Source organism: Ranitomeya imitator, chromosome 1, assembly GCF_032444005.1.
Source record: "Ranitomeya imitator isolate aRanImi1 chromosome 1, aRanImi1.pri, whole genome shotgun sequence".
NCBI classification, from domain to species: Eukaryota; Metazoa; Chordata; class Amphibia; order Anura; family Dendrobatidae; genus Ranitomeya; species Ranitomeya imitator.
Window position 1 is genome coordinate 967,745,679 of NC_091282.1, and position 24,811 is coordinate 967,770,489.

The following is a 24,811-nucleotide window of genomic DNA, read 5'->3' on the forward strand; positions in this document are numbered from 1 at the left end:
GCATGTCTAAACTTTTGTATAGTACTGTACATTAATCCATGGCATCATTTTAATAATACAGGCAACATATAGGTGTCATCTCATGTGTATGTTTGATAACTTACCTTAGACTGTACATCAGCATTATGGTCATTTTGAAGCAAGAGGGCTGCAGACTTTGTGTCATCCTTCCTGGCTGCAATGTGCAGAGCTGGAAGTCTAACCTTCCCCTTTGTATCATTCTCCAAAAGAATAGCAACCACCATGTTGTGTCCTTGCTGCAGAGCAACAGCCAGCGGAGTGAAGCCATCCTGTCGGGAAACACAATTAACGCCCACACTTTATAGCTATGATGTATAAAAGCTATGCGATGTGATATTACAAAGTTAATCATGCATTTTAATAACATATAACCTTATGATACATTGATACGGATATGCTTTTTTGTTTCAAAATGCAGTAAAACATACAGAAATAAGAAAAAAAAGAATACATCACTACCGAACACATCAGAAAAATAAATCCTATAAAATCACAGACAAGATGATTAAAGGCTATGGATAACTTTGGCATGAAAAATAGTTTAAAGTATGTTAGTGGTTACATTTAATTTAAAAAAAAAAGCACCCACAAATATTTTTTAAATCATTAGTTTTCAGACCCCTGATATACAGTTTGCAATCTGATCTAAGTTCCAGATTCATTTCTTGTGGAAGTGACCCTGTATATATATATATATATATATATATATATATATATATATATGTATATATATATATATATATATATATATATATATATATATATATATATGTATATATATATATATATATATATATATATATATATATATATATATATATATATATAAAGTGCTGATGTCTACACTTGCTTTCATGTCTCGGCTCTAACACTGAGCTTATTTAATCTGCAATTACTTTCCTTCTTGTCTGTAGCCTGTTTTCTCTGCCCTCCCTGACATACTTTTTCTCCTCTCCACTGCAGATCTGTGTTCAAACCCCCACTCGATCCTTCCTGTTAAAAGATAAATAAAGGACTTCCAGATACTCTGCAGAAGCAAAATGAAGACTATTTATACAGTTGTTTAAAACTATCACAATTAGGATTTTCATGCATTTAGTTGCCTGTCAGAGAAGTGATTCATTTCATGCAGAGCACATTCAATTGGATCCCCAGGACATTTAGATGTAGGTGGATCATTATCTATAGGAAAAGCAATCAAATAAAGTCCTCAAAAGTTTCCCATATTATAGCGGAGATAGATCTCTACATCAACCAAACAGGGATGCAATTCGTTACCATTAGTGATGAGCGAGTGTGCCCGTTACCTTGGTTTTCCGAGCATGCTCGGGTGTCCTCTGAAAATTTTGGGCGTGCCCGTAGATTATGTTTGTGTCCCTGCAGCTGCATAATTTGTGGCTGCTTGAAAACCTGAATACATGTGAGGATTCCCAAACAAACAGGCAATCCCTGCATGTGTTTAGGTTGTCTAACAGCCGCAAATCATGCAGCTGCAGAGACACAAACATAAACTCCGAGCACGCCCAAAATTTTCAGAGAACACCCGAGCATGCTCGGAATACCCGAGTAATGAGCGCACTCACACATCACTAGTTACCATATATTAGTATTGAGGTATAATCTGCAAGGTTGCAATAAATATCATATGGCAGCTCTATTCTCTTTCTTAATGATGTGGGAATCTTTTTCATTTCAAGCTTTGTCAAATTTTAAAAAAAATATTTGACTCTTTGCAAATCAATTTGCTGTGAATTGCAACTATTGAAAATGCCACAATTGCCCTTTAAACACTCGTGTAACACTTTGAGGTCTAAGACTCTCTTGAACACTTTTCAAGCTTTTTAACACAAACACAGCCTTAGTTATGTCAGAGCGACCTCAACATAAATTGCTATGAGCACACGGATGATAACAGTTACTCACTGCTGTGCTGTCAAACACTACTTGTATTGTTTATTCAGAATTTTTAATTTTTCTCTATATTGCTAAGCTGTGATGTTCTCTCACTGTTCAGATTTACTGAAAAGCAGATACTGCATTCCCTGCCTCTGCTTTTATACAGGCTATCATAGTCCCTTCTAATTGGCTGTGCTGTGATAACTTCAAGGCATTATGGGTAAGAGAGCTCGGTTGTGCCTGAGATTATATTAAATTTCTGCTTTGTATAAAATGGGCATTTTCTTTTTAAATTCGAGAAAAACGATTCACTAGTTGTTCAAATTTGCTGGGTCCAGTGAATTTAAAAAAAAATGTAACACAAATTTGATTTCCAATGAATGGATTTGGTTATCTCTATTCATGAATGTAATCAGTAAATGGCAATATTCAGGTGCCAAAGGTGATGGTACACTTACCTCTGTGGCAGTGCTCTGATTGGCCCCATTTTCAAGCAAATATTTCACAACTTCAAGATGGTTCTCTTGGGCAGCCATGTATAGAGGGGTGAATCCATTCTGTAAGTAAGGGCAAATGTAACGTTATATTTGTCTCTCTCTAAATGTGCGTTTCATAATACTATGAATTATTAGTCTAACAATTTAGGTTTTATAAAACTTTATTTGTACATGTCAAAATGAAGTATAGATACGAGCATACAAACAGTTGTAAGTTGGTTACATGAGATAATTAATACATGTATTAAGGATATGATACAATGGTCAAAAAAAGATAAGAATCTGCATGAAAAGGAATGAAGTGAGGTTGGAAAGTTATAACAAAACTTCTGTTTCCTAATTCAGACCAACTGCAAAATTTTAGCAAGAACATACTAAACAAGACAAGATGGCATTTTTAAAGTAATTATCTACAAGTGATGTAAAACAAGTAATCGGTTGTGTTACAGGCCGAAGAAGCAAAATATATTATTACTCTATATAGGGTTTCCTAATAAAGAATCTGTGCAATTTTTTTCATTCTACGATCTTATATAAAAAAAAAAAATACAACATGCAGTGATACATGGCTGGAATCAGGGGCTTTGCCCATACTCATGATGCTCCTAGATGAGATAACAAAAACCTGATGACAGATACACTTTCATCAGCCTCCAGCTTATTGTCATATATTTCCACCTAATCAAGTAATTTAAAGCTTATGACATTTTTGTGTACTAGTGCATCATGTAATTGTCTTTATAGTAGTTTTCTCCCGAACAAAGTATATTTTAATCAATAGATCTTTGAAAAATTATAAGTTCCACAACTGTATGTGTTAAAAAATGTACCAGTTCTGAGATAATCTTAAAAATGTGCCACTGCTATCTACTGGTATTTGCAGTGCCCAACCATGCAGAACTGTTCTAGTTCATGGTCGGCACATGAAATGGCTCTTGACTTGGGAGGAAGTATAAAGGTACCGTCACACTAGACGATATCGCTAGCGATCCGTGACGTTGCAGCGTCCTCGCTAGCGATATCGTCCAGTGTGACAGGCAGCAACGATCAGGATCCTGCTGTGCTGTCGCTGGTCGGGGAAGAAAGTCCAGAACTTTATTTGGTCGCTGGACTCCCCGCAGACATCGCTGAATCGGCGTGTGTGACACCGATTCAGCGATGTCTTCACTGGTAACCAGGGTAAACATCGGGTAACTAAGCGCAGGGCCGCGCTTAGTAACCCGATGTTTACCCTGGTTACCAGCGTAAAAAAACAAACACTACATACTTACATTCAGCTGTCTGTCCCTTGCCGTCTGGTTCCTGCACTGACTGCTGGCCGTAAAGTGAAAGCAGAGCACAGCCACAGCGGTGAGTCACCGCTGTGTGACTCACCGCTGTGCTGTGCTTTCACTTTCACTTTACGGCCAGCAGTCAGTGCAGGAACCAGACGGCAAGGGACAGACAGCTGAATGTAAGTATGTACTGTTTGTTTTTTTACGCTGGTAACCAGGGTAAACATCGGGTTACTAAGCGCGGCCCTGCGCTTAGTTACCCGATGTTTACCCTGGTTACCGGGGACCTCGGGATCGTTGGTCGCTGGAGAGCTGTCTGTGTGACAGCTCTCCAGCGACCAAACAGCGACGCTGCAGCGATCCTGATCGTTGTCGGTATCGCTGCAGCGTCGCTAAGTGTGACGGTACCTTAAGTCGGTTATGATAAGTGAGTAAACAGATGAAACAGCAAGAGCGCACAGCTGCTATTTAATCAGGGAACAAATTTCCCTGCCTGATTTATCACAGGAGAGAGTGTTTCTACCACAGTGTTTCACACTCTGAGCTCATCATAAATCAAGTCAGTGATGCAGGAGCTCAAGTAGCTGGTGAGCTGATATGTCACTGACTTGATTAATAATAAAGTCACATGACTGGTGAGGTAGCACAAACATTCACTCCTTTGATAAAACAGGCAGGGAAATGTGTTCCCTCAGAAAGCAGCAGCTGTGAGTCCCAGAGGTTTTGTCTGTATACTCAATTATCATAAGCTACTTATGCTTCCTGGCCCTGGCCAGGACTTATGTTTTATGCCCACCATGAACAGAAGCTATGCTTGGTCAGACACAGTCACTACGCAGTACATAGAAGAGTAGAACAGTTATGTAAGCACAGGAACAATTTTTAACACATCCACTTGTGGAACTTATTTTTATTAAAAGATCTATTAATTAAAATGTACTTTATGGTTGGACAACCCCTTTAATCAATTATTCAGCTTCTCCATTGTACTAACTTGTAATGTACATTATCTTCTTCATTTGGCTGTAAAGTACATCTGTCATTTCAGGTCACTGTCCTTTGTGTGTACGTACATACGTATAGAATAAACCATTTGTGTGCCTTATATTACTCGAATACTGCATTTTTTAACAAGTTTTTCCCTGTGCAGGCCTTATCTCTAATTTTTAGTTGTCTCTAAACCTAAACTAGTGGGTGGACACTAGCTACTATGGTGTCTGTAAGATCCTGGATTAGGGAGAGGAAAAGACTCCAAAAGTGAACCCACAGAACCGCGACAACGAACCTCCCAAGGGTGAGCTGGCCTGGTGGACCACCCCCTATACAGGGAGTGTTAGGAGCAAGCCCAGGGGAAACTATTGCCGCGTAAGCTGATACCTGGGGACAGGAGGTTGGAGTAACAGAAGGCAGATGAGGAAGCGGACAGCAGGAACCGTAGACTCAGGGATAGGACAACTAATAAACAGAGAGGGTAAATGAGAAGCAGGAAATGCAGGGGACACGAGACAGACAAGGGACAAAACGGAGACGTACGAATGGGGCATTGAGGGCTCACAGAGAGAGAAAGGGATAAAATAGCACAAGAAACTCATGTTGGTGCAATGTAGTGTGCACATATAGTGGGTACGGAAAGTATTCAGACCCCCTTTACATTTTTCACTCTTTGTTTCATTGCAGCCATTTGGTAAATTCCAAAAAGTTAATTTTGTCACATTAATGTACACTCTGCACCCCATCTTGACTGAAAACAAAAAGAAATGTAGAAATTTTTGCCTATTTATTAAAAAAGAAAAACTGAAGAATCACATGGTCATAAGTATTCAGACCCTTTGCTCAGACACTCATATTTAAGTCACATGCTGTCCATTTCCTTGTGATCCTCCTTGAGATGGTTCTACTCCTTCATTGGAGTCTAGCTGTATTTAATTAAACTGATAGGACTTGATTTGGAAAAGCACACACCTGTCTATATAAGACCTCACAGCTCACAATGCATGTCAGACCAAATGAGAATCATGAGGTCAAAGGAACTGGCCAAGGAGTTCAGAGATAGAATTGTGGCAAGGCACAGATCTGGCCAAGGTTACAACAGAATTTCTGCAGTACTCAAGGTTCCTAAAAGCACAGTGACATATAATCCTTAAATGGAAGAAGTTTGGGGCCAACAGAAGTTTTCCTAGACCTGGCTGTCCAGCCAAACACTAAGCAATTGTGGGAGAAGAGCCTTGGTGAGAGAGGTAAAGAAGAACCCCAAGATCACTGTGGCTGAACTCCATGAAGGACTCCCAGACTTTGAGAAATAAGATTCTATGGTCTTATGAGACAAAGATAGACCTTTTCGGTGATAATTCTAAGCGGTATGTGTGGAGAAAACCAGGCACTGCTCATCACCTGCCCAATACAATCAGAACAGTGAAACATGGTGGTGGCAGCATCATGCTATGGGGGTGTTTTTTCAACTGCATGGACTGGATGACTGGTTGTCATTGAAGGAAACATGAATCCGGCAAAGTATAGAGATATCCTTGATGAAAACCTCTTCCAGCGGCAAGCAGGATTTTCTGGGACTAAGTCCTGCTTTGCACACACTGAGCATACCCAAGGTAAGACCTCTCATTGGAGGTCAGGGGTCAGATGCTCAGGTACTGCAGTAGCTATCATTGATCCTCTAGGAAGGTCCTGAAGTTGCTCAGGTACTGTAGCAACTTCCATTGGTTCCCTAGGAAGGTCCTGAAGTTGCTGCAGCTATAAAAGGCTTGCATGGCCGCACGGCCATGCGCTAGCATCACCTCGTGTCATGAGCTTGTTATTTGTGGTCGCGCCTGTATGTGTGTGTTCAGGGACCCGGCTGAAGTAAGCCCCTAGAATACCGGCACCTCCGGTGAGCAGTTTGCATGTATGTATTCAGGGACCCGGTTGAAATAAGCCCCTAGAATACCGGCACCTCCGGTGAGGATTGTTTGTGTGCTTTTCTGGGTGCGTGACTATTGACTGCCATCACCTCAGCAGTTAGCTGTGTTCCCCTGTGATGCTAACAGGGCACAGTATCTTATTTTTAGCGACTCTGTGGAGTTAACAGAGTTCGCTTATACCGCCATATAGCACCGCCATTTGCCAGCAGCAGGTTCCTCTCCTGCACGGTGGACTCCGGGTTGTGAACGTACCTATTTATACATATATATACTCGGTGCTTTCCGCCAACCCTAACACAGAGTGCACATTAATGAGAACAAAAATTTACTTTTTTGAATTTACCAAATGGCTGCATTGACACAAAGAGTGAAAAATTTAAAGGGGTCTGAATACTTTCCATACCCACTGTAGATGAGTGAACAAACTTCTACATTTTTTTACTTGGAACCCTTCAGTGCTGAAACAGTTTTTGCTCTTTTGTATATTCATTGGACTCTCCTGACTACATACAAGGAAAAATAGCAGCATGGTCCTAATGTTGTGGGTACAATACTTCCATAAGCAACCAGTCTGTAATTTTTATTATAGGTACATTTCAACTGTGAGAGACAGAATCTAAAAATAAAAAAACAGAACATTACATTGTATGATTTTTACATAATTAATTTGCATTTTATTGCATGGAATTAATATTTCATACAATAGAAAAATAGAACTTAATGTTTGGTACAGAAACCTTTTGCATTGCTGTATATCCTCTGGGCTTTTCATGAGGGCACCACTGTTAATAATATAATTTTTGGATAGTGATCACCTCTTTTTTAATACAAGACTATATGTACTGTAGGTGAGACATATTAGAAAGAATAATAAGTAATTGACAAGGAACAAAAAAAGAAATTATGTCAAAATACAGCCAAAAGAGATAAACATTAGCATCACTGTGCATTTCCCCAGGTTTGACCCCTGTAGGGCAGATGCCTGGATGGCCGTCACTTCCTTCAGCAGTCAGTTGTCTGCCAGGAGTGCGAGGAATGGGATCCCAGCTGAGAAAGGCCCTTAAAGTGAACCTGTCACCAGATTTGGCTGATATAAGATATGGCCACCGCCTGCCAGGGCTTATATACAGCATTCTAAAATGCTGTAGATAAGCTTCCGATCTGACCTGGAAAATAAGAAAAACAAGAGTTTTATTATACTCACCTGCAGGGTGGTCCGTTCCGATGAGTGTTGCAGGTCCGGGTCCGGCACCTCCCATCTTCTTATGATTTCCGCCCTCCTGCTTGCTTCACAGCTTCCTGTTATCGCGCTCCTGCGCAGGCATACTTATCTGCCCTGTTGAGGGCAGGGAAAAGTACTGCAGTGCGCAGGCGCTGGGAAAGGTCAGAGAGATGCAGCACCTGCGCACTGCAGTACTTTGCTCTGCCATCAACAGGGCAGATGAGCGCAGGAGCCTGTGCAGGAGCGCGATAACAGGAAGCCATCAAGCAGGAGGGCGGCGATCATAAGAAGATGGGAGGTGACGGATCTGGACCTGCAACACCAATCAGACCGGACCACCCTGCAGGTGAGTATAATCAAACTTATTTTTCTTCTCTTGCAGGTCGGATCGGGGGCTTATCTACAGCATTATAGAATGCTGTATATAAGCCCTGAAAGGCAGTGGGTGTATCTTATATCAGCCAAACCTGGTGACTGGTTCCCTCTAAGAGTAAGTAAAAAGTTCTATAGCAGTAAATATATAACAGAGAGCACAGTACAAAAAAAAAGAAATGAGATAGATAGATATGGGGCCGGTAAGGAGTAAATAGAAATTGAATGTAGAAAGATAAAGACCATACACTTTTCTACTGGGAAATGACAGGAGATTATTTAATTCATAAGTTATGTGCTGTTAGGAAGATTTTGTGCATAGTATTTTTTTGTGAATGTTGGGGCTATAAATGAAGATTAGTAACTGTATCTTTATTAGGATATATCCATGATCCAGATACAGGCGATTCCATTGGCTTTGGTAACCAGAAATAAAGCAGGATGTTCATAGTTCTCAATATGTGATGTGAATGTACTGAATGGACAAAAAGAAGAATACAACCCCTGGAAAAAATTATGGAATCACCGGCCTTGGTGGATGTTCATTCAGTTTTTTAAATTTGTAGAAAAAAAGCAGATCACAGACATGACATAAAGCTAAGGTCATTTCAAATGGCAACTTTCTGGCTTTAAGAAACACTAAAAGAAATCAAGAATAAAAATGTGGGAGTCAGTAATGGTTACTTTTTTAACCAAGCATAGGGGAAAAATTATGGAATCACTCAATTCTGAGGAAAAAATTATGGAATCACCCTGCAAATTTTCATACCCCAAAATAACACCTGCATTAAATTACATGTGCTCATTAGTCTGCATCTAAAAAAGAGTGATCGCACCTCGGAGAGCTGTTGCACCAAGCGGACTGACATGAATAATGGCTTCAACATGAGAGATGTCAATTGAAACAAAGGAGAGGATTATCAAACTCTTAAAAGGGGTAAATCATGACGCAATGTTGCAAAAGATGTTGGTTATTCATAGTCAGCTGTGTCTAAAATCTGGACAAAATACAAATATGGGAAGGTTGTTAAAGGCAAACATGCTGGTAGACCAAGGAAGACATCAAAGTCTCAAGACCGGAAGCTTAAAGCAATATGTCTCCAAAACAGGAAATGCACAACAAAATAAATGAGGAAATAATGGATGGAAACTGGAGTCGACGTCTGTGACCGAACTGTAAGAAACAGCCTACAGGAAATGGGATTTACATACAGAAAAGCTAAATGAAAGCCGTCATTAACACCTAAACAAAAAAAAAACAAGGTTACAATGGGCTAAGGAAAAGCAATCATGGACTGTGGATGACTGGATGAAAGTCATATTCAGTGATGAATCGTGAATCTGCATTGGGCAAGGTGATGATGCTGGAACTTTTGTTTGGTGCCATTCCTATGAGATTTGTAAAGATGACTGCCTGAAGAGAACATGCAAATTTCCACAGTCACTGATGATATGGGGCTGCATGTCAGGTAAAGGCACTGGGAAGATGGCTGTCTTTACATCTTCAATAAATGCACAAGTTTATGTTGATATTTTGGACACTTTTCTTATCCCACCAATTGAAAGGATGTTTGGGGATGATGATATCATTTTTCAAGATGATAATGCATCCTGCCATAGAGCAACAACTGTGAAAACATTCCTTGAAAAAAGACACATAAGGTCAAAGTCATGGCCTGCAAATAGTCCGGATCTCAGTCCAATTGAAAGTCTTTGGTGGAAGTTGAAGAAAATGGTCCATGACAAGGCTCCAACCTGCAAAGCTGATCTGGCAACAGCAATCAGAGAAAGTTGGAGCCAGATTGATGAAGAGTACTGTTTGACACTCATTAAGTCCATGCCTCAGAGGCTGCAAGCTGTTCTAAAAGCCAGAGGTGGTGCAACAAAATACTAGTGATGTGCTGGAGTGTTTTTTTTGTTTGTTTGTTTTTCATGATTCCATAATTTTTTCCTCAGAATTGAGTGATTCCATAATTTTTCCCCTATGCTTGGTTAAAAAAATTAACCATTACTGAATACCACATTTTTTGTTCTTGATTTCTTTTAGTGTTTCTTGAAGCCAGAAAGTTGCCATTTGAAATGACTTCAGTTTTGTGCCATGCCTGTGATCTAATAATAATCTTTATTTATATAGCGCCAACATATTCCGCAGCGCTTTACAGTTTAACAGTTTCAAACACAACAGTCATAGGTAACAACGTTAACAATACAATAAAGCAAAATAAGACGACCCTGCTCATGAGAGCCTTCAATCTACAATGAGGTGGGGGAGATACAAAGTACAGGTGTGTATTTACAATGATGTATTTAAAATGATGGCTCAGCCATCTTCAGGGGGTGGGGGGTAGATGGAGATAGTGAATGTGCTACACACACACACAAACATGAAATGACTTTGATTAGTTAACATGGTAGGCCGCTCTGAACAAATGTGTTTTGAGCGAGCGCCTAAAATTATTTAAGTTGTGGATGGTCCTAATATCTTGGGGTAGAGCATTCCAGAGGATTGGCGCAGCGCGGGAGAAGTCTTGGAGTCGGGAGTGGGAGGTACGGATTAGTGCAGAGGTTAGCCGAAAGTCATTTGCAGAGCGCAGAGGTCGGTTAGGCCGATAGACAGAAATGAGGGAGGAGATGTAAGGGGGTGCCGCACTGTGGAGAGCTTTGTGGGTGAGAACAAGTACTTTGAATTGTATCCTGTAATGAATGGGCATCCAGGGTAACGACTGGCGAAGAGCGGATGCATCTGAGTAACGATTAGCCAGATGGACAACCCTGGCTGCCGCATTAAGGATGGACTGGAGAGGGGAAAGTCGCGTGATGGGGAGGCCAATTAATAGAGCGTTGCAGTAGTCCAGGCTGGAGTGGATCAGGGCAACAGTGAGGGTTTTTGTTGTCTCCATGGTGAAAAAAGGGCGGATTCTAGAGATGTTCTTTAGGTGTAAGCGGCACGAGCGGGCAAGAGATTGTATGTGGGAGGTGAAGGAGAGATCGGAGTCAAACATAACACTTAGACAGCGTGCCTGCTGTGCTCTGTTTTTTTTTCTACAAGATTAAACAACTGAATGAACATACTCCAAGGCAGATGATTCCAGGGGTTTTATATGATGGTGCAGAAGGCGATAATATACTGTATGTTGCGCGCCATCCTCTCAATACAAATTCTCTAGCTATTTATCTAATGCAAACTCAATGTTCCCTTAGAATAACTGTCCTCAGACCAGGAATGAATGGCAGCTGTGATCAAATGTACTGACCAGACCGCTCTTTTCTGCTATGCGAAGATGGAATTACCAGCCACTAAGTGCTTAGTTACCAGTACACAAACCATTCCTAAGACATGTTGGGTACAATGTTAAAAATGTTTCATGCTAATGTGACATCTAATGAATGAAATGATAGAGCAGCTGAATATGCATCAAATAATGTATTCTACGCTGCGATCCCTAGTGACTGAAAATTACTGTGGAACCACTGAATAACAAGAAATATAAATTTTCAGGTCATCTATTAACATAGAAACTTCAATGAAATCTTAATGAAACAGTAATTGAGATTTTTTATTATGGTAAATACTCTGTGCAAAACAGAGGTGGGTCTATAGAACTGCTGGAGAAAACCAAGGACAGCTATTTCCAGCAGTCTCACTGACTGAAAGCATGGCCGGCTGTCAGTCAGTGTCGGGGGCGCGGTTATAGCCACCACTCTCTATACACAGAGCCTTGACTGAATCTTCACCAGCATTGCTCCCATGACTGAAACCCAAATATTACCAGTTAATAGTTAATTTCTTCCCAGACACCCAGGGTATAAGTAAGTGCCAGCGCCGGGCAGGTTCAGATCCCTATTAACCTACAGATTAACCCCATATCTGTGTAGGTTTATAGCATTTTTTCACATGATAGTTTCCTTTTAAGGATATGATATCACTTACTGATTGCTGGAGGTTTGAATGCTGAGACCCCCTCGGTCTGGGAAAAAGGGACACTGCAGGGACCCATCTGAATAAAGCAAATGCTAAGCATGCAAAACTCGTCTTCATTCACTGTCTATGGGATTGAAAAAAAGTTAATGAACACTATAGCCCACTCTCCTTGGCAGTCCCATATAGAATGAATGAAGCAGAGGTGTGCATACTAGAATTACAGTATCAGATCATCCTGTGCTGACTATTAGTGGAGATCCAAATTGTCGGATCTACAGCGATCAGTAAGTTATCCTTTATGCTATGGATAGGACTTGACATTCAATCTTGGGAAACCCCTTTCAATACAATCACAAAGCAAAACTGCATTGTGAGGTGTAAAGTTTTAAGTGGGTTTCACACTAAGCAGCCACGTCCCCAGTATAACAACCTAACAATCACCAACCCAACTTTTACAGCTTAATAACTACATGCAAGCATTCAGCACTGAATCATATCGGGTGCAAGATCATTGGCCTTAGCTCTTAAACAAGTAACTACAAACAATTTATAGCTAAGACAGATTTAGAACTTGTATTCGAGCAGCTCTATTGCACTGTGAAGACTATTGAAGAGTTCTTACTTTTTATAATCTATTAATGTATTTATGTGTAGCATGTAATCTTCTACAGCAATGGATGGCAAACTCAAATACACAGAGGGACAAAATTAAAAGCTTGGATAAAGTCGGGGGCGAACCTTCATATTTATATAAAAAAAAGTCTACAATTGAGGAAGTTTTACCTTATCAAATATAATGATGAACTTTTTTCATATGCATACAAACTTAAAGGGGTTGTCCCACCAACAATACATTTTAATTAATAGATCGTAGAATAAAATATTGATGTAATATTATATGTTATGTAAAAGCAGTAAAAAGCATATGACCTATTTTAACTGTAATAACAAAGGATAAAAAAACCTTGAGTAATACAGATAATAAAGTATGATCCAAAGAAAAGTACCCCCAAACACAGTATAATAGCCCCACAATGCCCTCCACACACACGGTATAATGAACCTACTGTCCCCTGACATAGAATGGTGACCCCCCATCACAATATGATACGGCAACTGCACTTCCCAAACAGCCCACCATACAATATATTGGCCACAAAAAGTGCTCCATACAGTATAGTTTGCTCCATATATTCCTCAATACAGTATAATAGTCCCAAACAGTGCTCCATAGAGTATAATGGCCCCACATGGTGCTCCATAGAGTATAATGGCCCCACATGGTGCACCATAGAGTATAATGGCCCCACATGGTGCTCCACAGAGTACAATGGCTCCACATAGTGCTGCATGCAGTATAATGACTCCACATAGTACTCTATACAGTATAACAGCCACACATAGTGCTCCATAGAGTATAATGGCCCCACAACATGCTCAAAACAATATAGTGACTCCACATAGTGCTCAACACAGTATAATGGCGGCACATAGTGCTCCATAGAATATAATCGCCCCACATAATGCTCTATAGAGTATAATGTTCCCGACATACTGCTGCATAGAGTGTAATGGTCCCATATAGTGCTCTGTAGAGTATAATAGCCCCAGATAGTGCTCCATGAAGTATAATGGGCCCCAAATTAAAAAAAAAAAAAAAACAACTCACCTCTGCTTGTTCCTCTGCATAGCTTGGTACAGCAGGCGCACTGCAATGACATCATCGCGCCCTTTGCGCTGAGACGGCAGAAGGGGAATGATAGGCGAGGGAGCGTCAGCTGACGGTCCTCCCTCCATCATTGCGTTTAACTGTGTCAACCGCTAGGATGCCGATATAGTTGAAAGTGTGATGTCAAGCGGGTTCCTCCAGACATTGCAGGCCAAATATACTTGGAGAGACCTGCCCAGCATCGCGGGCCAAATATACTCTCCCTGCAGGCCAGATTTGGCCCACGGGCCAGAGATTGACAAATGTGTTTTTCAGATATATCTCAGATCACTGATCATCACTGTGGAAACTTTACATTAGACCTCAAGCAGCTTTGATTCTGTGACTCTCCACTCTTCCTCCAGACTCTGGGACCTTGATTTCCAAGGTCTAGTGTGAAGTATCCACAATCAGTGATAGTTTGGGGAGCCATGTCATCTGCTGGTTTAGGTCCACTGTGGTTTATAAGGACCAAAGTCAATGCAGTCGTCTACCAGGAAATTTTAGAGCTCTTCATGCTTTCCTCTGCCAACAAGCTTTTAGGAGATGGAAACTTCATTCTCAAGCAGGACTTGGCACCTGTTCACGCTACCAAAAGTACCAATACCTGGTTTAAAAACAACAGTATCACTGTGTTTGATTGGCCAGCAGTACTGCGTACTGCAGTGCGCTGGGCCTCTGACCTTTCCGGCGCCTGCGCACTGCAGTACTATTCTCTGCCCTCAAGAGGGCAGAGCAAAGTACGCCTGCGCCGGAGCCGTGGCTGAAGATCAGAAGAGGACGTCATGGAAAGAAGATAGGAGGCGCCGGAGCGGACCGGAGACGCCCATCCGACCTGACCAGCAGCGGGACCGCCCCTGGGTGAGTATAATCTAACGTCTTTTTCTCCTTTTTCAGGTAACATCGGGGGCTTATCTACAGCATTACAGAATGCTGTAGATAAGCCCCTGATGCCGGTGGGCTTACCTCACCCGCGATTTTCGGGGTGACAGGTTCCCTTTAACAGAAATAAACACCTGAAATAGATCCCTCTGTTTGTAATGACTCTATATAATATATGGGTTTCACTTTTTGTATTAAAGAACTGAAATAAATTAACTTTTTGCTGATATTCTAATTTTGTGAGATGCACCTGTAATTGATGCAAACAGAAGCATGGGAATCCCAATGATTATCTGGGTGTCTGTTTTTCAAATAAAAAGTTGTGCATGATGCACTCTTTCTTTGCTTTATGCAATGGATCCGTTTTAGACATTAAAGATATTAAATTGTATCACGTTACACTTTTTGTTTTACCTTCCCAAAGCCCATCCTTTTATCCATGATGACCTAGACCAAGGAGCTGTCCTCCACTTACTATCTGCCTCTTGGCAGCATTTTAGGGTTAGATTTCACTTGGTAATGTGGAGTCAAGTTATTAATAAGGTCTTATACGGATATCTAGGGGTAGTCCACATTGAGTGGGGGCGCCATATTATCTTTTCTAGGGTACTGACCTCCGTGGACAGGTAGGGGTACCTTAGGGTACAACTAGGGGAATTTAGAACCACACCCCCTACCTATCTTTCCTATATACATTTTTAAAGTTGCTATATGTGTTTTGCCATGGTTTGTCTTTTCCCTCTAGTATTTTTATATTTATTTAATAAAGATTTATATTTTATAGCGTTTTTTCTGGCTTGTAAGTCGACAGGGCGTCATAGCTGGCTTCCCTAGGTTAGACCTCCTTCACACATTCTGGTGATTCCTCTACAAACCAGTACTGGTGAGAACCGTCGTCCGTGTGCCATCCGTACATATATGACATCCGTGTGACATCAGTGTGTCCGTTTGCTGTCCATTTGTCCGTGTTTCACATCCGTGTGCTGTCGCCTGGGAAAAGCAGTACAGTTCGCGCTGATCCCAGGCACCGGGGTGGCTGAGGGCTGATGTTGGTAGCCTGGTTTGGGCAATGTTTCTGAACCCCTTTCCAGGCTATTAATATCAACCCACAACTGTCTGTTTAGCCTTTGCTGGTTTGAGTTTATAGGGGGAGCCTACGTCATTTTTTTTCTGGTAAATTCACCAGGAAAGGCTAAGAAAACAGCTTTAAGCTGTTATTAATAGCCTGGTATTGTCACTTGTCTCAGATTGTTAACATCATCCCCTTGCCGTTTTTTTTTTTTACACAGCTGCTGCTGAATACAACTCACACCATTGTTGCCTGGTCCCGCTGATCTCAGCACGACCAGGAGACAATGATGAGAGCTGCCTTCAGCCGCCGGTAGGAGTCACGCTGATGACACACGGATGCAGCATGCATATTGTCTGTGCTGCACAAAAAAAACTGACATGTCTGTGGGTTCTTCAGATGGACAAACGGTTTGTGTTGAAAAACCAGATAAGTGTGCCCCACCATTGAATACAAAGGGTGCGGGTATGTCCGTATTTGCAGTCCTTAAAAAGTGGACAACATACGAACACAAAAAACGGACGTGTGAAAGGGGCCTTAGGCAGTGTAGAGCCAGCTGTCAACCAGGATCATATTAGCAGTTACACGCCGTGATCAGAGCAGAGTGGAAGAGAAGTAGCAGCGTGACGTCCGCGGAAGCCGCAGAATGCTGGCAGACGCAGTCTGGGACCACTATGAGCCAGCAAAGATCGGTGGGGGACACAACAGGCAGGTAGTCAGAGGCCCATAGGAAAAAAATAAAATAGTCACAGATAACTCTTTTAAGTATCTCTTTTTTAAGCCATTTATAATTGTCGTTTCTTGCTACGTGTCAGAGTGACTTTAAGGGTATGTGCACACGTCAGGATTTCTTGCAGAAATTTTCCTGACAAAAACCAGACATTTCTGCCAGAAATCCGCATGCGTTTTTACCACGATTTTCACGCGTTTTTGGTGCGTTTTTGGTGCGTTTTTTCCCAAATGCATAGAATTTCGGGAAAAACGCAGAAAATCCGCAAAAATAATGAACATGCTCATTTTTTTACCGCGATGCGTTTTTTTCGTGGAAAAAACATGCAGAATGCATTCTAAATGATAGAATGCATAATGTATACGTTTTTAATGAGTTTTTATAGCGTTTTTAGCGCAAAAAAAAGTGAAAAAACCTGAACGTGTGCACATGGCCTAAGCCCCCTGAGACACAAGTGCCTTGGTGCCATTACCCTTATAACAATGCCTCTGTCACTACAGTATCTCTGCACCATCTCTGTATCTTTCTGACTATATCTCGCTCTATTTAATGTGTAATTTACCCTTCGACACTTATTACACAGCATGCATAGTTTTTTTCCGCCCTATACGCCCCTGCACAATTTTCCTCATTTTTGTACTTGAGTTCATAGATCAGACATGTCCGCATAGCTTACTGTGACCTGTTTGGCAGAAGATTGTCCGATGTCCTCTGATAAACTATAAAACATCCTTGGCAGTGTTCCATATTAATCCAATGCAAATCCCCTGTGGCTAGGTTATCCATCACATTATAAAGAATCCTCCTGCTATATAACCGGTGGTCGTGATCATGTTTATTTTAAACTGTAAATCCAGCAATGACAATCATTTTAATCCAGCTCATGCTGCAAAGTAAAAGTGTAGGAAGCCTTGCCAATACATGCTTTAGTGACTTACATAATGTCAAGAGCAATTTAGGTGAAAACAATTCTAGACTCATCTCCAGGTGATTGTTTGGAAGATGACAACAGACAATTGAGCAAAGTAGTCTCCCACCGAGCCTGCATGCAAGGATCCCTGTGTCTCTAAAGCAATGAGAGTCTCACGTGAAGATGGGCCTCCTGCTGCCATGATTTGCACGAACATCTTCATGAAATATCAACTCCATACTTTCTCTAAGGCCAGTCTCACACGTCCAGATAATTCCGGTACCGGAAAAATCGGTACCGGAACTATCCGTGTCCGTGTGCTCACGTGGCACATCAGTGTGGCACACGGGCGGCATCCGTGTGCCGCCCGTGTGCCGACTGGGTACCACACCCACCGTGCAGGAGACAGCGCTACAGTTAAGCGCTGTCCCCTGCATCTGGTGCTGAAGCCGCCATTCATTTCTTCTCTCCAGCAGCGTTCGCTGGAAAGAAGGAATGAATAATCTTTTTTTTTTATTTATTTTTGTTTTTAAAATAAAGTTGCTGGTAATCTGCCCCCTCCCACCCCCTGTGTGCCCGCCCGCTGGCATTAAAATACTTACCCAGCTCCCTCGGTGCTTGCATCCTCTCAGCGTCACTGCTTGTCCTGTATGAGCGGTCACGCGGTGCCGCACATTACAGTGATGAATATGCGGCCCCACCTCCCATAGTATATTGCACAGCCCACGTAGTACATTGCACAGCCCACTTACTACATTGAACAGCCCATGCAGTATACAGCACAGCCCACGTAGTATATTGCACAGCCCATGCAGTATATTGCAGTATATAGCCCAGCCCACACAGTATATTGCACAGCCCACACAGTATATTGCACAGCCCACACAGTATATTGCACAGCCCACGCAGTATATTGCACAGCCCACGCGGTATATTGCACAGCCCACGAGGTATATTGCACAGCCCACGCGGTATATTGCACAGCCCACGCGGTATATTGCACAGCCCACGCAGTATATTGCACAGCCCACGCAGTATATTGCACAGCCCACGCAGTATATTGCACAGCCCACGCAGTATATTGCACAGCCCACGCAGTATATTGCACAGCCCATGCAGCATATTGCACAGCCCGCGTAGTATATTGCACAGCCCGCGTAGTATATTGCATAGCCCGCGTAGTATATTGCACAGCCCGCGTAGTATATTGCACAGCCCGCGTAGTATATTGCACAGTCCAGGTAGTATATTGCCCAGCCCCCGTAGTATATTGCCCAGCCCCCGTAGTATATTGCCCAGCCCCCGTAGTATATTGCCCAGCCCCCGTAGTATACTGCCCAGCCCGCGTAGTACATTGCACAGCCCACTTAGTACATTGCACAGCCCACGTAGTACATTGCACAGCCCACGTAGTACATCGCACAGCCCACGTAGTATATCGCACAGCCCGCATAGTATATTGCCCAGCCCGCGTAGTATATTGCACAGCCCACGTAGTATATTGCACAGCCCGCGTAGTACATTGCACAGCCCACGTAGTATATTGCCCAGCCCACGTAGTATATTGCACAGCCCATGTAGTATATTGCACAGCCCATGTAGTATATAGCAATGTGGGCATCATATCCCTGTTAAAAAAAAAAATTTAAATAAAAAATAGTTATATACTCACCTTCCGTTGGCCCCTGGATCCAGGAAGCGTTTACCGACGCTCCTCGTGCGCTCCAGTATCAAGAGTGCATTGCAGTCTCGCGAGACTTATACGTCATCATCTCGTGAGATCGCAATACATGGAGTGGTCACCGGAGCGTCACGAGTAGAGGGAAAGGCCTGTTCTGGATCGAAGGGGCCGACGGATGCATAGGCAGCATCAATAGTAAAAAGTTGGTCACACAGGGTTAATCGCAGCGTTAATGGAGTGCGTTACACCGCGGCATAACGCAGTCCGTTAGCGCTGCCATTAACCCTGTGTGAGCGCTGACTGGAGGGGAGTACGGAGCGGGCACTGACTGCGGGGAGGAAGGAGCGGCCATGTTGCTGCTGGACTGTGCCTGTCGCTGATTGCAATGGTCGTGGGCGTTTTGCCACGACCAATCAGCGACTTGGATTTCCATGACAGACAGAGGCCGCAACCAATGAATATCCGTGACAGACAGACAGACAGAAAGACAGACAGACGGAAGTGACCCTTAGACAATTATATAGTAGATGTGTCCCAAATATAATTCATTAGTATGAAAGTAGTGGAAAACCCTTTAATTGTAAGCCTTGCGCGACATGCAATTCATATATAACTTGACTTAGTCCTACAATAGCGTTGTGACAATAAGTTGCAGACAAATGTTTTTGGTTGCAAGACGTGTCTGAAAACAACTAGAGACATTGTGTAGTCCAAAAACAATTATGTGATCAAATTGCCCAAAGAGATAACTAAGGGTACCGTCACACTATACGATTTACCAACGATCACGACCAGCGATACGACCTGGCCGTGATCCTTGGTAAGTCGTAGTGTGGTCGCTGGAGAGCGGTCACACAGACAGCTCTCCAGCGACCAACGATGCCGAGGTCCCCGGGTAACCAGGGTAAACATCGGGTTACTAAGCGCAGGACCGCGCTTAGTAACCCGATGTTTACCCTGGTTACCACCGTAAAAAAAAACAAACAGTACATACTTACATTCCGGTGTCTGTCCCTTGCCGTCTGCTTCCCGCACTCACTGACGTCACCGCTGTGCTCTGCTTTCACTTTACGGCCGGCAGTCAGTCAGTGCGGGAAGCAGACGGCAAGGGACCTGACGGACACCGGAATGTAAGTATGTACTGTTTGTTTTTTTTACATTTACGCTGGTAACCAGGGTAAACATCGGGTTACTAAGCGCGGCCCTGCACTTAGTAACCCGATGTTTACCCTGGTTACAAGCGAACGCATCGCTAGATCGGTGTCACACACACCGATCTAGCGATGACAGCGGGAGATCCAGCGACGAAAGAATGTTCCAAACGATCTGCTACGACGTACGATTCTCAGCAGGATCCCTGATCGCTGCTGCGTGTCAGACACAGCGATATCGTATGGATATCGCTGGAACGTCACGAATCGTACCGTCGTAGCGATCAAAATGGCACTGTGTGACGGTACCCTAAGATTAGGAAAAAACTAAAGGTACCTTCACACTAAACGATATCGCTAGCGATCCGTGACGTTGCAGCGTCCTCGCTAGCGATATCGTTCAGTTTGACACGCAGCAGCGATCAGAATCCTGCTGTGATGTCATTGGTCGGGGCTAGAAGGCCAGAACTTTATTTGGTCGCTGGCTCTCCCGCTGACATCGCTGAATCGGCGTGTGTGACACCGATTCAGCGATGTCTTCGCTGGTAACCAGGGTAAACATCGGGTTACTAAGCGCAGGGCCGCGCTTAGTAACCCGATGTTTACCCTGGTTACCATCCTAAAAGTTAAAAAAAACAAACACTTCATACTTACCTTCCGCTGTCTGTCCTCCGGCGCTCTGCTTTCCTGCACTCACTGTGAGCACAGCGGCCGGAAAGAAGAGCGGTGACGTCATTGCTCTGCTTTCCGGCCGCTGTGCTCACAGCCAGTACAGAGAAGCACAGCGCCGGGGACAGACAGCGGAAGGTAAGTATGAAGCGTTTGTTTTTTTTACTTTTAGGATGGTAACCAGGGTAAACATCGGGTTACTAAGCGCGGCCCTGCGCTTAGTAACCCGATGTTTACCCTGGTTACCGGCATCGTTGGTCACTGGAGAGCTGTCTGTGTGACAGCTCTCCAGCGACCAAACAGCGACGCTTGCAGCGATCCGGATCGTTGTCTGGATCGCTGCAGCGTCGTTTAGTGTGAAGGTACCTTAAGTGGCACTGCTATATCAATTCCTATATCCTGTATCAATGGGTGGGATCAGGCTAGCCTTGTCTTCGGCTATAGTGCCCGGTTGGATCTTAAAATTAAATATCTTTTAACATCAGTGTTCCTGAGAAAAAATACACCTGCAATCCTGTAGAAAGGCTCTGATTCAGGCTGCCTACAATCTGGGCAGCATGAATCAGGTGACAGGTCCCTTTAAAGGTCCATTCGCAGCACGGGACGTCATATTCACTGAAATTCTTTATCCTACAGAAGAATCTTTTTCATGTCTCGAATATATCACATTTTCATTGTGGCTTTTGTTCTAAGCAGAACCATCACAAATCTGTTGCATGATGAACACCAAAAGTGCCAGACGGACTACTGATAATCTCATCCACTGGGTTCTGTCAATCACTGACATAAAGGGCATCATACTTCAGGGGAATCATATCGGAATAAAATCAAGCAAGCAAGTAACAGTTCTAGGCAACCACCGGAATTGTAGAGCAACAGCCAAAATACGATATGCAGAAAATCTCAGCAAGAATAAATAAAGCTACAATTCTGCACTTTCAATAAAGCTGCACAGTAGGAATCAAAATATTTTTTTTTTATCAATAAGGACTGGAACATGTATGAAGACGAAGAGAAGATAGAGAGGAATAAGGAAAAGTAAGTATCTATCCTGTACTACAGAGCAATTCTAAGGACAACCTAAAGCTAAGAACATATGTCAGCATACATCATCCAGTGTACTGAGGGAGTTAAGAAACGCTCCTGAAGTCTGAGCCTAAGGGTACCGTCACACAGTGGCATTTTGATCGCTACGACGGCACGATTTGTGACGTTCCAGCGATATATCTGTGACGTTCCAGCGATCTCGCTGTGTCTGACATGCTCCTGCGATCAGGGACCCCGCTGAGAATCGTACGTCGTAGCAGATCGTTTGAAACTTTCTTTCGTCGTCTAGTGTCCCGCTGTGGCGGCATGATCGCATGGTGTAACAAAGGTGTGCACGATATTGTATACGATGTGCGCATAGTAACCAACGGCTTCTACATCGCACATACGTCATGAAATTATCGCTCCAGTGTCGTACATTGCAAAGTGTGACAGCAGTCTACGACGCTGGAGCGATATTGTTACGATGCTGGAGCGTCACGGATCGTGCCGTCGTAGCGATCAAAATGCCACTGTGTGACGGTACCCTAACATTTACCAAAAGATAATGAAGAGAACAGGAGCTGATCTGCAGTTCTCAGCAACTTCCTCTACACACTAAACAGGGCAATGTTTGTATCTGGATGCCACCAAAGCTAATAACAGTTGATCAGGGAGGGTGCTGGGTGTCAAAACCCAAGTAATCTGATTACTTCAAGAAGAACCTTCACTCACTTTTTGTTCATTAAATGTGTGTACATGCATGTTCTGTAGTATGAGCGTATTAATATACTCATCTACCACCACTGTCTCCGCTGTCCAGTGACGTTCATTTCTTCCTTCTCTGTAACGTCACCACTCTGACTGTCCGGATCACGCTGCGCTCTATGTGACTAGTAAGCATATTTAACAATGAAAGCCTATGGAACTCCAGAAGAAGACCCCATAGGCTTTCATTGAGCCTAGAATAGAGTAGACCTCTGACTCATGCATAGAGCATACAGTAGAATGAGCAGGCTACTCAGGATTGCGGTGATGTTACAGAGAAGCTGTTCTTCCGGGAAAATCGGTGGTAGCAGAGTATATTAATGTGCTCACACTACATTACATGCATGTGCAGCCCCCCAGAGTCCTGGTCATTGCAGTAATGTTATTCTTCCACCAGGGGGGAGTGATGTTATGTCTGAAGGCAATGAAGGAGATCTTATGTCCAGGTATCACAACCACAAAACACACTTCACACTCCAGTCCGCCAGGGGGAGCCATGCTTCTCTCTATTAGGGCACTCCTCACACTTAGGTAAAACTGGTGGGTTGGTTAGGAAGTTAGACAGAAGCTGACTGGAGGGAGAAGGAGATAGTCAGTGCGTCCCGACCGAGTTTGGCAGAGGCTGGTTGGAGTGGGTTCCAGCCAGCTCCAGACTGCGGCCTGTGGAAGACGAAGGTACACGGAACTGCGCCTGCATCTCATGCGGCAGCATCCTAAGAAAGGACACGAAAGGAAGTGTGTTGCAGTGAGTGAACAACGAAGTCATAGCAACAGGAGAGGAACATCAGAGGGAGACCAGCTAGAAGCAGGCTGCCTCCTTCTGAAGCGCACTACCGGTAGCCAGAACACCGAGGGAGTAAGGATTTCTATGCCGTTACTTCAGAGACTTACATGTTGACTGCCCGACCATATACCCAGGAGGCAGGGTGGCAACTTGTGGGGGTCGGGGCGTCTCTAGAGTCCCTATAAAAAGCCTCAGGCCACCAGTCATACGGGTTTGTCCTATCCGTCAGGGGGACAGAGAGAAGAGACTTAACATCTACAATAGTTGTGAGGACCTTACCGAGTTGCTCAGCAGGGAGGTACTACAACGCCCAGGCACTAGAATAAGGCTATTGAATTCCACCTGAATTAGGGAACTCTGGATTTGCCTTCAGACCGGTCGGACTCTGCCTACCCCGTGGTCCCTACCCTGGACTGTGGATGCTGAAGCCTTCAGTAAAGGTAAAGAGAGTGCAACCTTGTGTCCTCGTTATTCACTTACATCATCCACCATCCACACTCTGGGAAGCCCTGGGGACATACTTCACCTGTGGGAAGGTATACCATCTAGCTGTCATAACATCACCCCAGCGGACCCCTAAGCAGCGTCAGTCACCCTGACCGAATACCACAGGTGGCGTCATGAATATTATCCCTTTAAAAACCTATCCCCACACAATTTACAGCGGACGTTCCCCTAGGGCCACGGACCGGGTCAGCCACCGTGACATCCCCACTGAGTACAGAAGAAGGGCCCAGATCCGAGTAACCCCTAGCCCTTGGGGGCGCTGCACATGTACACACACAACTAATGAATAAAAAAGGTAATGGGAGGGATTCTTAAGGCTAGAAAGGAAAATTCTATCAATATTATATCACTATTTCCACCATATTTATCTGTGAAGTCTTATTAATTATATAAAAACAATAATTTTCTGGTATGTCACTTGAAATAACAACAAGCAGTGATATTATTCTTAAAATGCATTTATTGAGCTTGAAAGATGGGGTAAAAACCTGCTAGTCTCAAAACCTGCTAAATGTCTTCTTACTGCAGGGTGAATGTAACATACACACCTTTCCACCGAGTAAACATGCCATCTGCTATATGCTTCCCGAGAAGCTTGTGCTGAAGGCAAATTCTGTCTCTTAGATACATGTCAGCGGAGTGAGAGCTACCATACTCTACCTCCAGACATCACAAGAGGAGCCACTTGCTAAAGGTCATTTAGTGTAATACTTTCAGCTTAGATATTCTCCAGCTGGAAAATCCATCCTTTAAGTTGCTCAATAATCTGAGCACAGAGTGCCCCATTTCTCAAATACCTATCATGGAGGG

General features: G+C 43.3%; 1 protein-coding gene across 47 annotated transcripts in view; it reads right to left on the reverse strand.

Annotated features, from left to right (window-relative positions):
* The window catches only part of ANK2 (ankyrin 2), a 732,820-nt gene that overhangs the window by 227,075 nt on the left and 480,934 nt on the right, over window positions 1-24,811 (reverse strand). For all 47 annotated transcript variants that reach the window (XM_069743800.1, XM_069743822.1, XM_069743806.1 and 44 more), the window contains 2 exons: window positions 2,376-2,474; window positions 105-290 (listed from right to left, as the gene is read on the reverse strand). In XM_069743800.1, the coding sequence (XP_069599901.1) occupies window positions 105-290; window positions 2,376-2,474 (285 nt within the window). The remainder of the gene's footprint in view (window positions 1-104; window positions 291-2,375; window positions 2,475-24,811) is intronic.